General features: G+C 41.0%; 1 protein-coding gene across 2 annotated transcripts; it reads left to right on the top strand.

Annotated features, from left to right (window-relative positions):
- The first annotated feature begins 451 nt into the window (after positions 1–451).
- Positions 452–9,618, top strand: LOC125721064 (bifunctional protein GlmU-like). 2 transcript variants are annotated; one of them, XM_048997009.1, is made up of 3 exons: positions 452–544; positions 7,904–8,089; positions 9,093–9,618. In XM_048997009.1, the coding sequence occupies exons 1-3, from the start codon at positions 542–544 to the stop codon at positions 9,342–9,344; spliced, it is 441 nt and encodes a 146-aa protein (XP_048852966.1). In that variant the 5' UTR covers positions 452–541; the 3' UTR covers positions 9,345–9,618. The 2 variants fall into 2 exon arrangements, with proteins under 2 accessions (XP_048852966.1, XP_048852967.1); XM_048997010.1 differs by lacking the exon at positions 452–544 and adding an exon at positions 692–1,938.
- Positions 9,619–13,613: the final 3,995 nt, after the last annotated feature.

Below are 13,613 nucleotides of genomic sequence, written 5' to 3'. Positions count from 1 at the left end.
CCTATTTTTGGAAGGTTGCCAGTTTGAATCCCATGGTTGGCAGACTGATGCAGCAGCTGGGGGGGTTGATAAAGGCCCTTAACCCCCCCAGCTCCAGAGGTTCTGGACCTCAAACTTGGTCTCACTTGTTTCTGTGTGTTACCTGGAGATGGTTTCCCCAAGAGGATGAATAAAGTATTTCTATTCTCTATTTCACATATGGTTGCCTAGCCACCCCTCAAGAGCAGCCAATCATAAGTACCATAATGCTTTATGTGGCCATAATGAGTGATTAAGGGGCCTAATTCACCTCACACCTCCTGCACATGCATTAGCAGGACTCTGAAAGTAACGTTCACACCTTATGTGGGACAGCGTTCTGCCATGAATACCTTCCCTGTAATGAGCAGCACACACACTGAATTTATATTCAAAGTTGTGCAATTCTGTCGTCAGAGATAAGGAAAGTCAACCTTTAGACCGGTGGTTTATTTTTAACTACAGATAAACACATTGAGGTTCACACAGAAAACATCGTGTAGGCCAATATAATTTGTACATTATGGTAAGTAAATTGCATGTCTTTTAGGATGATTTCTCACCTAAAAATACTTGTATTAAGAAGAAATGAGATGTGTTTTCTTGCAGAAATTTAAAAGTGGTTTTGTGCCTAATTTATGATCAGTGTTAGACGCACATTAATAATTCAGGGTGATGTGTTTCATTTTAATTTCACAATTTCATGATAAAATACTAGTGTATGCTATAAAAAGATTCCATTCATCTTAATCTACATTTCAGTCGATATGTCTGAAGCATCTGATCATTCTATTATAAACAGTATTAGAGGGCAGAGTATTTTGTGTTGTTTCACCATTTTATATTCACTTTAAAAAGGCTTTTGAATCTCTCTCGATTTTAACTGAGGTATTTGAATTTTTGTTGTTTTTGTTCCGCGACCCTAATCAGGATAAGCGATTGGAAAAAAACAATTGGATGCATTTTTATAGTATTGTCTGAATTCGCCTGAAACTTGAAGAGCTGTACTTTTTCGCCGACAGAGGTCGGTAGAGTGCCATCCAGAGAGCAGCTGCCTTGAATGACTGGACATGTGTCAAAGTCGCCCATTAAACCAGCGTTACATCCACAGTCTCAGTGCTGATCTCTGGATGCCACAGAGCATCTGGGTTTGTTCCAACTGACTTCTTAATTAATTAGCCATAACTGATGTGTTTTTACTTTTCTTTCTGACCTTTATTTACAGAGGTGGAAAGTTCAGGTTCAGAAAATACAAATTCAGACCAAGATTTTGTTCCAGCTAACCAGCTGAGTACTCTGTGACTCCCTATACTGAACACGTTGGCAAACGTTATTGTTTCAAATTTTATTTGTGGGGACCCCTTTCTTCTCAGCAAATTAATCATGGGGGGGTGTGTTTCTTCTGGGGCTAAGCCCCCCTAAGGGCCAAATCCTAGAATCACCCCTAACCCAGGCAAAAAAGACGCAAAGGCTTCCCTAGGGTTTTCTGCAGAAGGTGGAATATTTTAGCACATTCTCCTTCTGGGGATATAATTTAAATCACAGATAAACAATGCCAGCTTTTTATAAACTTTATTTTGTAAAGGATAGTGGAGGGGGTGTGTACATCCAAGGAGAGGGGAAATTCACATGCTGAATACATTTGTTCACTTCACCTGTGCCATGTTTTTAATAAGTACATCAACAAATAAAAGTATTCACTGATGAGCCATTCTCATAGCCCCATACACAGCAGGGCTCAATGCACTGGCCATCATGATACATCACTCCCGTGACCATCACCAAAATACTGTGCTACAGTAGCCCTTCTGTTGGTTTGTACCAGACAGGAGAGCCTTCATTCACATCTTACATCGATGAGTCTTGGCTGTCCAACACTCTTTCGGCGGTTCGAGTTTGTCCCTCCTCAGACTGCTCTCAGTAGGTACCCCCCATGGCTGACCGTGAGTTCCCCACAAGCCTTGCTATTCCAGAGATGCTCTAGCCATAACGATTTAGCCCTTATCAAACTCACTCAACATTACCCCTGCCTGTTTTATTCTGCATTCAACATATTGACTATGAGTACCAAATGCATGTAGCTTACCATCTAATATATCCAAAATTTAGACATGTGCCATTGTTTTGTGATAGTGGACATTATTCTCTTCATATGGAAGTGGCCATAATATTTTAGCTCTTTTGCTCATGAAAAATGTGCCCAGATCATAATGTCCAACCGCATCCTCAGATGGCACCCTTTTTGTGATCTGACTTGATTGTATTTTGCTCTGTATGTCCCAAATGTGATGGTTTTACTTCTTTTTTTTCATATTTGCTCCTCCCCGCCATCTGTGTCATGCTTAGGGTAAGGCTTACAGACAGGAACCTAAACAGATCAGGCTTTTTATAATCACACTGCTCATACACCTTGGTTGAGGTTGATTTCCAGTCAAATGGTTAAAGAAGCATAGTTACTTATATTTCCTAGCAGCGGGGGAGTAATATAATCAGCCAGTGCAGGAATGAGGAGCCCCAGGCCTCAGACAGTACGCCTACATGGACCGAGGAGGGAACTCTTATCTGCAAGCCTTTCTGTGGAGCCTCTGCAGATTTCGTTTCTATGAATAAATAAGTAGATAATGACCCAGTTTCTGGAATGAATATATAGGTATCGACCCAGTTCAGTGGAGTACAAAGTGTGACTCCGTGTACTGCTGTGTCTAAGATCCCTGAAACATTCTCAATTCAGATTAGCTATCTTTAACTCTTAGTCGGATTCCAATTGATTCTATCAACTGACACTCAATCAGCAAACCGGAAAATGTTTAATTAAAATGCCTTCGCTTCAAGTGGATTATTTAAGATTCAGCATAAGCCTTTGAATAAGAATCTTCAAGTCTAGCCAACTTGAAATACATATTCTGCCAGCCAAGGCCCATTGAAATGAATTCACTTGGATAACATTTACATAATTGATGTCATCATAAAGGAGCTTCAAACTTTTTGCTTTGCAATCCGGAGTAAAACTTTCATCTGACCGACAGTCACATGGGCCTCCAGTCAACACTTCTTGCTGCCACACCCAGTTAGACCATGCCCCACCTGTTTCCTGAATTTTAGTCACACCTGTTACACATATGCACTTAAACCAAATGCAATATATGGCCTTATCTGAAGTTAAATCTTCGTGAAGTATCGAGCCTGCTAATGAACTGGCTTCTTATTGTTTTCTGGTGGCTTGTGAACTCTTGTTTCTGACCTTGTATGCTGAATGTGATTTAGACATGATATTTATATTGTACTAGATTAACTTATGAAGTTGACTTGTGTGTTGATTCTTAGATTACATTTTGGCATTTGTTATTCCTTGTTGGTAGCCATTAAACCTGCTTGATCTGCACTTGAATCTCAGAACTTTTTCATTACAAGAACTCCCAAAATTATTACAAAAACATGCTTCTTGGCTATGCTTTCGCTTTGTAAATCTTCTCCATCCTTCTTCCATGACAATGTATTAGTATCTGATCATAGTAGGCCTATAGCAAGATTCCCCAATTCCGGTCCTGACGGGCCAGAACCCAACATAATTTGCAGATTTCCTTGTGCAAGCACATCTTAATAAGCTAATTAGCAGGTTTAGTAGATTTGTCTGAACAGGGAATTCTGCAAAGGTGTCGGATTCTGGTCCTCCAGGATCGGAACTGGGGAACCCTGGGCCTAGCCAAGACTCCAAAGTGCACAGTGCACGGGCATGGGGTGTCAGATCATGGGATGATGGGATGCTAGATCATAATAGACATCACACAGTGATTTAGAGACACCTGCTTGGATCACTTGTTATATCACCAATGGCAATAATGAACTAGTAACAGCAATGGTACTACTTCCGGTATTCTGGAAATGACATTTCAACATTGCTAAAACTGCAACCCAACTAGAAAATTACCTCCGCAGTGTAAATGTTTTTAGCAGTTATTTACTGATACAGTATCATTTGTGATAAGAGAAAAGGATTTGTGTTTATACAAATTGCCTCCTAGTGTCATCAATGAGACTAATTATAGTTCAGCTAAAATCAATTTCAAATACATGCTGGCAGTTATGTTCCTTTGAGATGAGCATGAGAGTGAGTCAGGATGACAAAAGGGCACTCTGAAGGCTAATTAAAGATGAATGAGATTTGTTAATTAATAAAGGAAAATGAGAGCATTAAAATCAGTTACAGCCCTGAAGAAATCCCTGGTGGACTAAATTATTGTTAATTTCCTTAAATTCTCACTGCTTAATTGGATGATGAATTATGCAAAATACTTTTTATCAAGCATACACCCGTAATGTCAGACAAATTACGTGATCATAATGTTATAAACCATATAAAATACTTAGCAATTTTAAGTGCCTGTGCTTTGTGTTTATGTTAAATTTCACGCTGGCGGGGCAAAAGTTCAAGTCTGATGAATAAAGACAAATTAAGACATCTTGTCGCATTCATGAGTGCAATGCCGGCTCCTTGTGCAGTTTGCACATTCTCTCTGTGCTGCATGGGTCTCTTCCAGGTGCTCCAGGTTCTTCCAAAGACATGCAGTTAAACATTAAACATTAAATTGCCATTAGTGTGCCTGTAGTGTGCCCTTAGTGTACCCAGACAGGGACATTGCAGGAGCATGGATATGCTGGCAGATTCAGGGGGCCCAGCACTTGATAAACGTCCTTCAAAACAAAAAACTGTAATTTAATTTGGGTGGCTGGGGGGCGGGGTTGGGGGGGTAAACTGATATTTTGTAAGGGGGCCCAAAATTTCAAGTCACAGCCCTGATCCCAGTCTATGTACTGTGGGAGTATAGGACAGGCTCCAAGCTCCCTAGATGGATTCTTTATGCAATAAATTAATATGTCCATTAATCTTCTAACTGCTTGTCCTAGTTGAGGTCCAGGGGTGTATTAATATATTTATTGTACATTTATTTTAAGAAAAGGAGGAAATTACTTTAATAACATGAACAATTGTCTCTTATGAATTTAACGCAAGGGGATGACAGACAGCAGCATCCATATTTAATATAAATACCTTACAACTAGTAGCTATATAGTAGATAATTTTTGCTAAAGCTAACTGGACTGTTTAAGCCCAGTTTCACTTACTTGAAGTAAGCAGGGCTGGACTGGCCATCTCAGATGCTGGGCTGATGGCAGAAACACCAACACAGAAATGATAAAATATGTCTGGCCATGTTTGACCTGTAATACTTACCTGGTATTCTGACAATCGTTTTGTGCTGTTAATTAACTACATGTACTTTAAACACAGTGCCAATGTGAGAAATACTATAAATGTGCCATAAATGGTCTATGGAATTAATTTTGCAGATAGACTGATGGCAGGAATAAAAACTGTGGATTCCAGGGTATGACACATTATTCACATTTCTTCACACCAGTAGCATATCTGACTTTGAATGTTTTCATTGATAGTCTTTGTTCTCCATAAATATCCTGTCCTTATCATGATCTCATCTTGAATAATTAAGGCTCATTGCTTAAGTACCCTGTGTTAGCCATGTTAGCATCCATCCTTTGCATTATTTATTGTTGTCCCATGTCTGTGGTTGTAGCATAGACATGTACAGATGAAAATGTAAAAAAGACACTGTAATCTATTCAGAATAGTGGATTGTGGTCATAATTTAAGCTCCTCTAAACTATAATTGCCAGTTCAGTTTCAAAGGGTTGCCCATAAAATATTTTCTAAATAAAGGAACAATGAAAGGAATAACTAATGTGTTTTATTGGATTTTTCACTAAACCAATAATGTGGAAACTGCTACTCTTAATTACTATTCTGTGAGTGTACTTTTGTCGTTTCCTGAAATATTTTGTTTGCCTGATCTCTCTCTCCTCTAGTGTTAGTAAACAGAAGAAGGGGTTTCGAGTTCAGGGTAAACAGCAGGGAATGATTGAGAGGCAACAAACTGCAGCATGCATTTAAAAAGACAAGTGGCAAACACAGTGTGGTCCTATTACGGCCACGTGGCATCGTGCCAAACGGGGCGGAAACAACGGACTTGTGAGGGCACCTGGGAGCAACTGTATATGTCTGTGCATTTGTGGTTTTCCTGGAAAGGTGGACTTATAGAGTGTAAGGGGGACAACTGAGCCCGTCTTGTATTGAGAGCTGCAGGTGGTCCCACAACAATGAACAGAAGATAATCTGTTTAACTGAAGCCCCCCCCCCACCCTGGGCCTCGGTTATTGATTGGTGCAGGGGTCTGCCTCTATATCACTGGGGTTAGTTGCCATTTGCTGGGAGGGAGCCGCAGCAAAGCGGCAGGGGGGCAATCGTGGCTGAGGCGGCACATTCACCCAGGGGACCCTCTGGGAGTCCCTAGCAGGTCGTGGGGTCGGCCTCTTGTTTAGTTAGCAGTAATGATCTTGTTAGTAGCCTGAATGGGCTGGTGTCTGCTTTCACTCAGAGCGTTGAGCGTGCTGTCCCTGTTCGTCTCCTGCATCACCAGCCTCCATGTAGCACATGAACCATGATTAATGGACTTCCAGGGCCTAATAACTCGTCAAGAAAAGGGGGGCGGGGGGAGAGACTGGGACAATTGCTGGAGGCGGCCGTCAGCTTAGCCAGCTGCTTTGAGAGGCAGGGTTTTGACCGCAGCGCCCAATCAATGCCACAGCTGTCAACTGGCACAGACTACACCAGGCCTTTTCTGCGAATGTTTGTAAATGTAAGGGTTATAAAGGGTTCAGTCAGGGAGGGGGGCAGGAGAGTGCCTTTGAGAGATTAAAGAGCAGCAGAAAGGGAGAGAGGACCTTCAAGGGAATGGGTAACCCTCTGCCACACAAACACAAATGAGAAAGGAATTGTTTCTGCATTTGATTCATCTCAGAATGTTCTAAGCATTCTCTGATTACTGTGCTGTGTGGTCTCCTCACGTATCTGTGTAGCATTAGAGTTGTGACTTTATTTTACGTGCTATGAATTAAAAGCTTCTCCTCGAGCAAGATACCCTATCGCTGCGATCGCACAATGCGCTGCTGTAAATTCACACATCTAAAAATTTTTATACTTAAACATGGGTAAATATGATTCGTGCACAGTGTGAGTCAGCTCCGAAACACTAGGGGCAAATTTACCAGCATAATGCAAATGTGCTCACGCGGTGAAACGGTGCACAGTATTAGGAGGCCATTTTAAAAATAATGTTGCAAATGACATCCGCTGCAGACAGCTAAATGGAGGTACGGCTAATTTAATTCCTCTCATATGAGGAAAATGCCGTACCTCCTACTGACTAATTCAGAACACCAGGCTATAAAAATCTTCCTCCTCCTCATTCTCATCCAGAGCATGTGGCACACAGCGACTGTGTTTCTGTCAGCTACACATAACCTTGATTAACCATGATTAAATTTGACTATTAAGTACTATTGAATAATATAATGGAATTCATTGTTTCTAGATGTATTTAAGGGAGCTTTTGCTCAGGGTTAACTGATGAATAATTGCTTAATTTTTATCCATCCAGCCATGTATCATTTAACGATCCTTTAATCCAGGACTGGGTCATACCCTGGAATCCCCAGACCATTGCAGGGCGATATCATACCATCACTATCAGGCAGTATTTAGAATAGCATGCGTGTATGTATGTGCCCTGTGATGGACTGGCATCCTGTCTAGGCTCCCCGGACCCTGACCAGGGTAGGCAGTCAGAAGACATATGAATTTTAACAATTATTAAAAGCAAGACCTGTTAAAATAATGTTTGTTCCCAAAACAAGCACTATTACTATAGGCTGCTGGTCACACCTTGACCTATAACATTTGTTCTTTGTCTTCTTTCCATCCTATTCAATCTACTTATTCCTGCCTCCTTCCTTCCATCATCATCCACAGGCTTCTGGGCCCTCCGCGCTCAGCATCCATGCCTTACGTCTTGGCCCAGGGCAGGAGATCCTCAGCTCTTTGGTCTCATTTGTGGAGGAGAGGAGGATGAAGGCCCCATTCATCCTTACATGTGTGGGCAGCGTTACTAAGGCGATGCTCCGGTTGGCAAATGCCAGTGCAAGGAACACCAATGAGGTAGAGCCAGACAATCTGGCACAAGAGTCCACACTGAGGTTTCGCATCAATGATATTGGCCATTTTGTTGATGTTGGTATCACTGTTGCTAAGACGCATTCTTTCTTAGTCATTCATGCAAGACACAGATCACCAGACTGACCCAGAAACTTCTAGAAAATAGCAATAAACCTGAGAAACCGCTTGTGTCTTATGCTCTGGCTTAGACTCTTTTATAGCCTCCGCTATTGCCTGGAAGCTTTGTGTCTTCCCTTCTTATTTATTTGTGTTGGGCGACCTTTCTTGGTTGAGATTTTGGAAATTATTCTAGTTACTCTGTTAGCACCTACTTTTGGTTCCACTCGTACCTTAGGGTTTAATTCCATTTAATGCGGTTCAGTATTTCCTTTTCTTCCGCTGTCCAACAAAAACCGCATTACTGTGAAAGAACTTGGCAGCCTTGTATGATTCAAAGTATTCAGCGACCAGTAAAACATGATTTAATATTGAGACCCAAGAGGCATGCATGGCAAGCAGAAAAATGGAAGCGTTGTCATGCAGTTGCTAGGTAGCAAGGTCAAGCCTTTCTGAAATCTACCCTGCTGTTAGGGTTTAGATTTACCACTAGGTCTGTGTGTGGACAAAAACGTCTGGTTTTTGTGAGAATAAAACAAACTATTGTTTAGCCTGATTAGTCTACAGCAGTGATGTCACTGCTTGAATTAGCATTATATTTCTTGCCTTTGTTGTGAATAAATAATAATAATAGTTGCTCAATGAAAATGTTCCGTTACATGTTTTGGTGGTATGCTGCACCATGGATCCTAAATCTTAGGAACAAAAGTCAAAGTCGTTTCGTATTTCGAACATTTCCACAAAAATCAGTTGCAAGAGCAATTTCATTTTTATTTAAATTAAAATATCTTGATGGAAATGTTTTAATTGCCTCACATTTTGATAAATTGTAGCCCTTTCAATAATAAACAAAGGAATAAACAGCAACCTAATTTGGTTGTGCATTCAGGTGATCCGCCTGGAGGGCCCCTTCGAGATTGTCTCTCTGGTCGGCACTCTGAACAAGGAGGCCCACCTGCACATCTGCCTGGCAGACAGAACGGGAGCCACTGTGGGCGGCCACGTGCTGGGGGATCTGCAGGTCTTCACCACGGCAGAGATCGTCCTGGGCGAGGCAGCTGACCTGCAGTTCAGCCGGGAGATGGACGACCGCACGGGCTTTCCGGAGCTGGTGGTCACGTCCTGCATGGACCGGGCCTGAGCATCTCTCTTTGTGTCCCATGGAGCAGAGTGGGTAAACTGAGTGACCTTTTCACAGCCTGCCTGCTCCATCTGACTTTTGCTATTTTGACTGCCCTTCTTTGATTTGTCTCATGAAAGGGTGTATCATTCACAAACAGTACATGTTAGAATCTCTTTAATTAAAATGGTGAGTATTTGCCCAAGCTGGGCTGTGCTCAGAGAGTCCGAGAGTACACATGCACTGCAACTGCTACTGGAAAGATATTGAAAGACAAATAAATACTGAAATACTACTGTTTGTTATAGCTGCTTGACTGTGCCAAAAATCATAATTACAGTTATTCTGGTCAATAGTGAAATCTTACTTATTTAAGACAATCACTCATTCACTTTAGAAATATAATGCATATATGGAACTTTTAAAAAATATATATTTGGTCTTTTTAATGGTGGATTTCCTTGAACTCTAAATATAATTCAACTGAGTAACAAATAAAAAGGGGCTGGAAAGGGGTGCGCTGCATTTATAACGGAAGACAAAATGCAATAATCATTTCATCTCAATTATTTTGCTTTGATAATTGTTGGAAGCCAAAATTGAAATTAAAATACGAATAATTTCCCATCCCTATTATTTGTGGCTCTTATGTATATCCATGAAGGGCTATGGTTTACCCTCATCCCACGGGGCACGTATATTCATTCCGCTATTACTGTACATCCATCCATCCATCCATCCATCCCACTGCCTATCCAGTACAGGGATGTAGTGAAGCTGGCGCCTCTCCCAGGCAGCACAGGCAGTTGTTTTTGGCGAGCTGTGACACAAATGGGTGCTCCTCAGGGCAGGGGTCACCCTGGACAGGGTACCAGTCCATCACAGGGTACCATTTTTTAACAAGCTAAACACAGTTTATGAAAATGAACCAAGCTAAGGTAACTTATAAAGAAACAAACACTTGTTAATGTACAAATAATTTTATAAATAAAAATGCCACGCATTCGTTTTGGTTAAGCACTGAAGCATTAAAACTGACAGAAACACATCGACCGCAAAAGCCTTTTCCACAGTACTAATAACCTCATTCTATGAACACAGGGCTAAATAAAAGACTGATTTTGTGAGCTTCCTGGCTGCGTCTCTAGGAGCATTTTCTCTGTTTCCAAGCTGAACTGCCAATGCTGTGAAGTGATCTGTGAACCAGCAGCTGAGTGAACATCTCCATATACACCACCTGCACAAAGAAGGGGGGCTGTGAGAATCCCGCTGTTTGTGTGTGGGGGGTGAGGGGGGCGTACCTCAGGGCTCGCCAATAGATGTTTGACTAAACCCTCCTTTCAAAGAACTTGACCCGCTGACTCCTACAACACAATGCAAAAACTCCCTGGGGATTAGTGACGGTCCTGCAGCGAGCAGGGCCACATGGGCGAAAGAATGGATCTTCGCACCCTCTCGATGGTGCAGCCCTGGGGAGGGATGGGGAGCGCGAATTAAGACATGAGAAAGCAGAAGAGTGTAAATATGATGGCCGTCCCACTCATTTAGCTATCTGAAATCTGTTTCAATGAACTGAAATGAATTTTACGTGGATGACTTGAATAAGTTTATTGATTTCTAACTGCTGCAACTCCCGTGTGGAGAAAAGTGTTTCTTTTTAACTATCTAAATTGCTCCTCAACTTATTTCCTTCTTTGACTCCATGTTACTGAATGACCTCACTGGTTGACCTCACCAACACACTTCAAGAGCATCATCCAATCACGCTGGTTTACATGCATGTATTTTTGCTTCTTTTTTTAATCTTCAGTGCTGACATTTTTGTAAGCTGGGTATCTGATGTACAGTACTGTGCAAAAGTCTTGGGCACTCAAAAGAAATGTTTAACGCTATTTATCTGGGTAGTAAGTGCACATTTTCTTAGAACAAAAAATATAATTTAACATAAGAACATATGAAAATTACGAGTAACAGAATAAAAACTAGTAAAAATGTCTTCTATTCTCCAAAAAGTTACTGATATCTACTTGGATGGCTAGATGAACACCACTTCAGTTCCCAAACTTCTCCTCAGTAGCACCTGAACCATTCTATGTACTTATTAAATTTCACCAGCAGCTCGCTTAATCAAATTAACTTAATTAGTTAAAAAAGTGAACAAGATATTTAATAGATATATGATCTCTGCTGTGATGTTCATGTGCTTGCCATGCATTTCCACGCAGGTGTCTATCAGCATGCAGCCAGTGACTCATAGGGTTCACACGTGCAAACTCATCTGTTCAGCTTAAGGATATACTTTACAGATCAGCCACAATAGACCTGTTTATACAGTACTGCACAAAGGTCGTATCTGTGGCCCGACTAAGTTTTCCGATAACTTTGCTTTGTGAAATATCTGTGTATGTCAGATTTGAACCTTGCACATCTGCACTTGCATAGCATCACACTTCATGACATTTATGAGTTCTCGATTAACAAGTGATAATCTGGAACAAATTAGCTCAGAAATTGAAGAACAGCCTGTATATGTTATTGAAGAGTAAAACTATATTATAAAGTATAGCAATATAAGAAGTAGCAAGAATTCCTTCTGTTCTCCAAAATGTTACTGATACCTTACTGGATGGCTAAATGAACACCGCTTCAGGTCCCAAACCCCTCCTCAGGGGCCGCTCACCCATTCCATGTATCCATTAAATTCCACCACCAGATCACTTATTTAGTTAAATCATTTGGTAAGGTATTGATTAGCCAAATATAGTTTACTAGTGCTTAAATCAACAAATAAATTACTATATCAGATGGTTACTGCAAATACGTTTGGGGGGGTTGTGGAAATGGATAAGCTGACGCTCTTTGGAAAATGTCATAGTTTCACAACAACATGAAGATCATTTGAACATAATCTGATTTGACTTTTACACATTACTGTAGAGGAGTTTAATGAGGGTAGTGATACATCTGAAGATAGTCCATCCAGCGTGTACTGGCTGTCCTGTAAGAAAGTGCACCATTAATAAGCACTGATGAATGGCACAAGCTGAAGATGATACATTGTTTTCCATCATGTCATAGCTTAAACCCCTCCAATCAACCTTGTATGGTACGATGGGATTTTGACTGAGAACCCAAAAGAATGCTGAATATGAACAGAGGATGCTACTCCTCTCCGATAAAGCCAGAGGGCTGCAGTGCCTCTGAAAGGAGATTTTACACACAAAGTGGGCGTCCTGAGCGGTTTTGGCTGCAGCTTCCCTCCTCTTTACCAGTAGGATGCGCTGTTCACAGTCCCGCTGAATCCCAGACCATCGCTGTTCATTTGATACAAATAAGTGCCGTAGATTTCACTGTGTCTGGGAACTGGGCAGACAATCACCCTTTCAGGGCGACATGAATAATTAGTCTGTCCTATAGTGCAGGAAGTCATTTATCTGGTACAAGGACAGTTGCAAGGCCTGTTTGTTTAGGGAATTTTCTGGTCACTTGAACAGGACATAAGACCACTGTTTCAAATAGGATGTGCTATTGTGGTTGCCACACATGGATGTGAACATGGACAGCAAACTTTACTACCCTCATTAAGCTCCTCTGATAGATAATGTGATATATTTCTCTGTGCACTTACTGACACTGGACCATAAAATAGCTTTATTCTTTAGATACAAAGCCGACATTCCTGCTGAATGCAGCATTGTGGTTCTCTCTTGGTGGGGCATGAGGAAGCCCTGAAACAGACTCATTTTGTTAGATTCTCCTTCTCTTCTTCAGCAACCATAAACAACTGTATCCTGCGGATATAGTGCAGACTGACCAGATGGTGGCACTGCAGTAGCTGATTGCAGTTTGTGACAGTTAATATGCTTCTGGTCCTTTTAATTGTGATCATAAACGCTAACAGATAATAATGATGATTGTTTTTTTTTACAATACAATACAAAAGTAGTAACAGGGTTTAGAGTACAGAAAGAAGGGTAGCACTTTCTAAGAATGCCATGTCTATAAGAATACATGAACACGTAACATTATAATGCAGTCATAAAGCATTATAAACATGACTATAAATAATTATAAAAAGGCGAAAAACATTATAGGCTCATGTATTATGCATAATACATGCTTTGTGAAGTGCTCATTTATATCGCACTATAGATACCTTCAGAATGCAGTACATAGCATCCTCAATCCTTATACCAACCATTACAGTATAATGCATTATGAAGGTATCTATACTGCATTATAGAGGACAGCTATAATTTGGTGATCAGTGGTCATTGTTGACACACCACA

The sequence above is a fragment of the Brienomyrus brachyistius genome, unplaced genomic scaffold (genome assembly GCF_023856365.1).
Source record: "Brienomyrus brachyistius isolate T26 unplaced genomic scaffold, BBRACH_0.4 scaffold27, whole genome shotgun sequence".
In the NCBI taxonomy this organism is placed as follows: domain Eukaryota; kingdom Metazoa; phylum Chordata; class Actinopteri; order Osteoglossiformes; family Mormyridae; genus Brienomyrus; species Brienomyrus brachyistius.
The sequence above is the reverse complement of the archived record's forward strand: the minus strand, read 5'-3'. Positions and strand labels throughout refer to the sequence as shown.

Coding starts and splice junctions, on each gene's coding strand:
- LOC125721064 (XM_048997009.1), top strand. Junction 8,090..9,092: donor GTGCAAGGAACACCAATGAG/GTAGAGCCAGAC, acceptor TTGTGCATTCAG/GTGATCCGCCTGGAGGGCCC.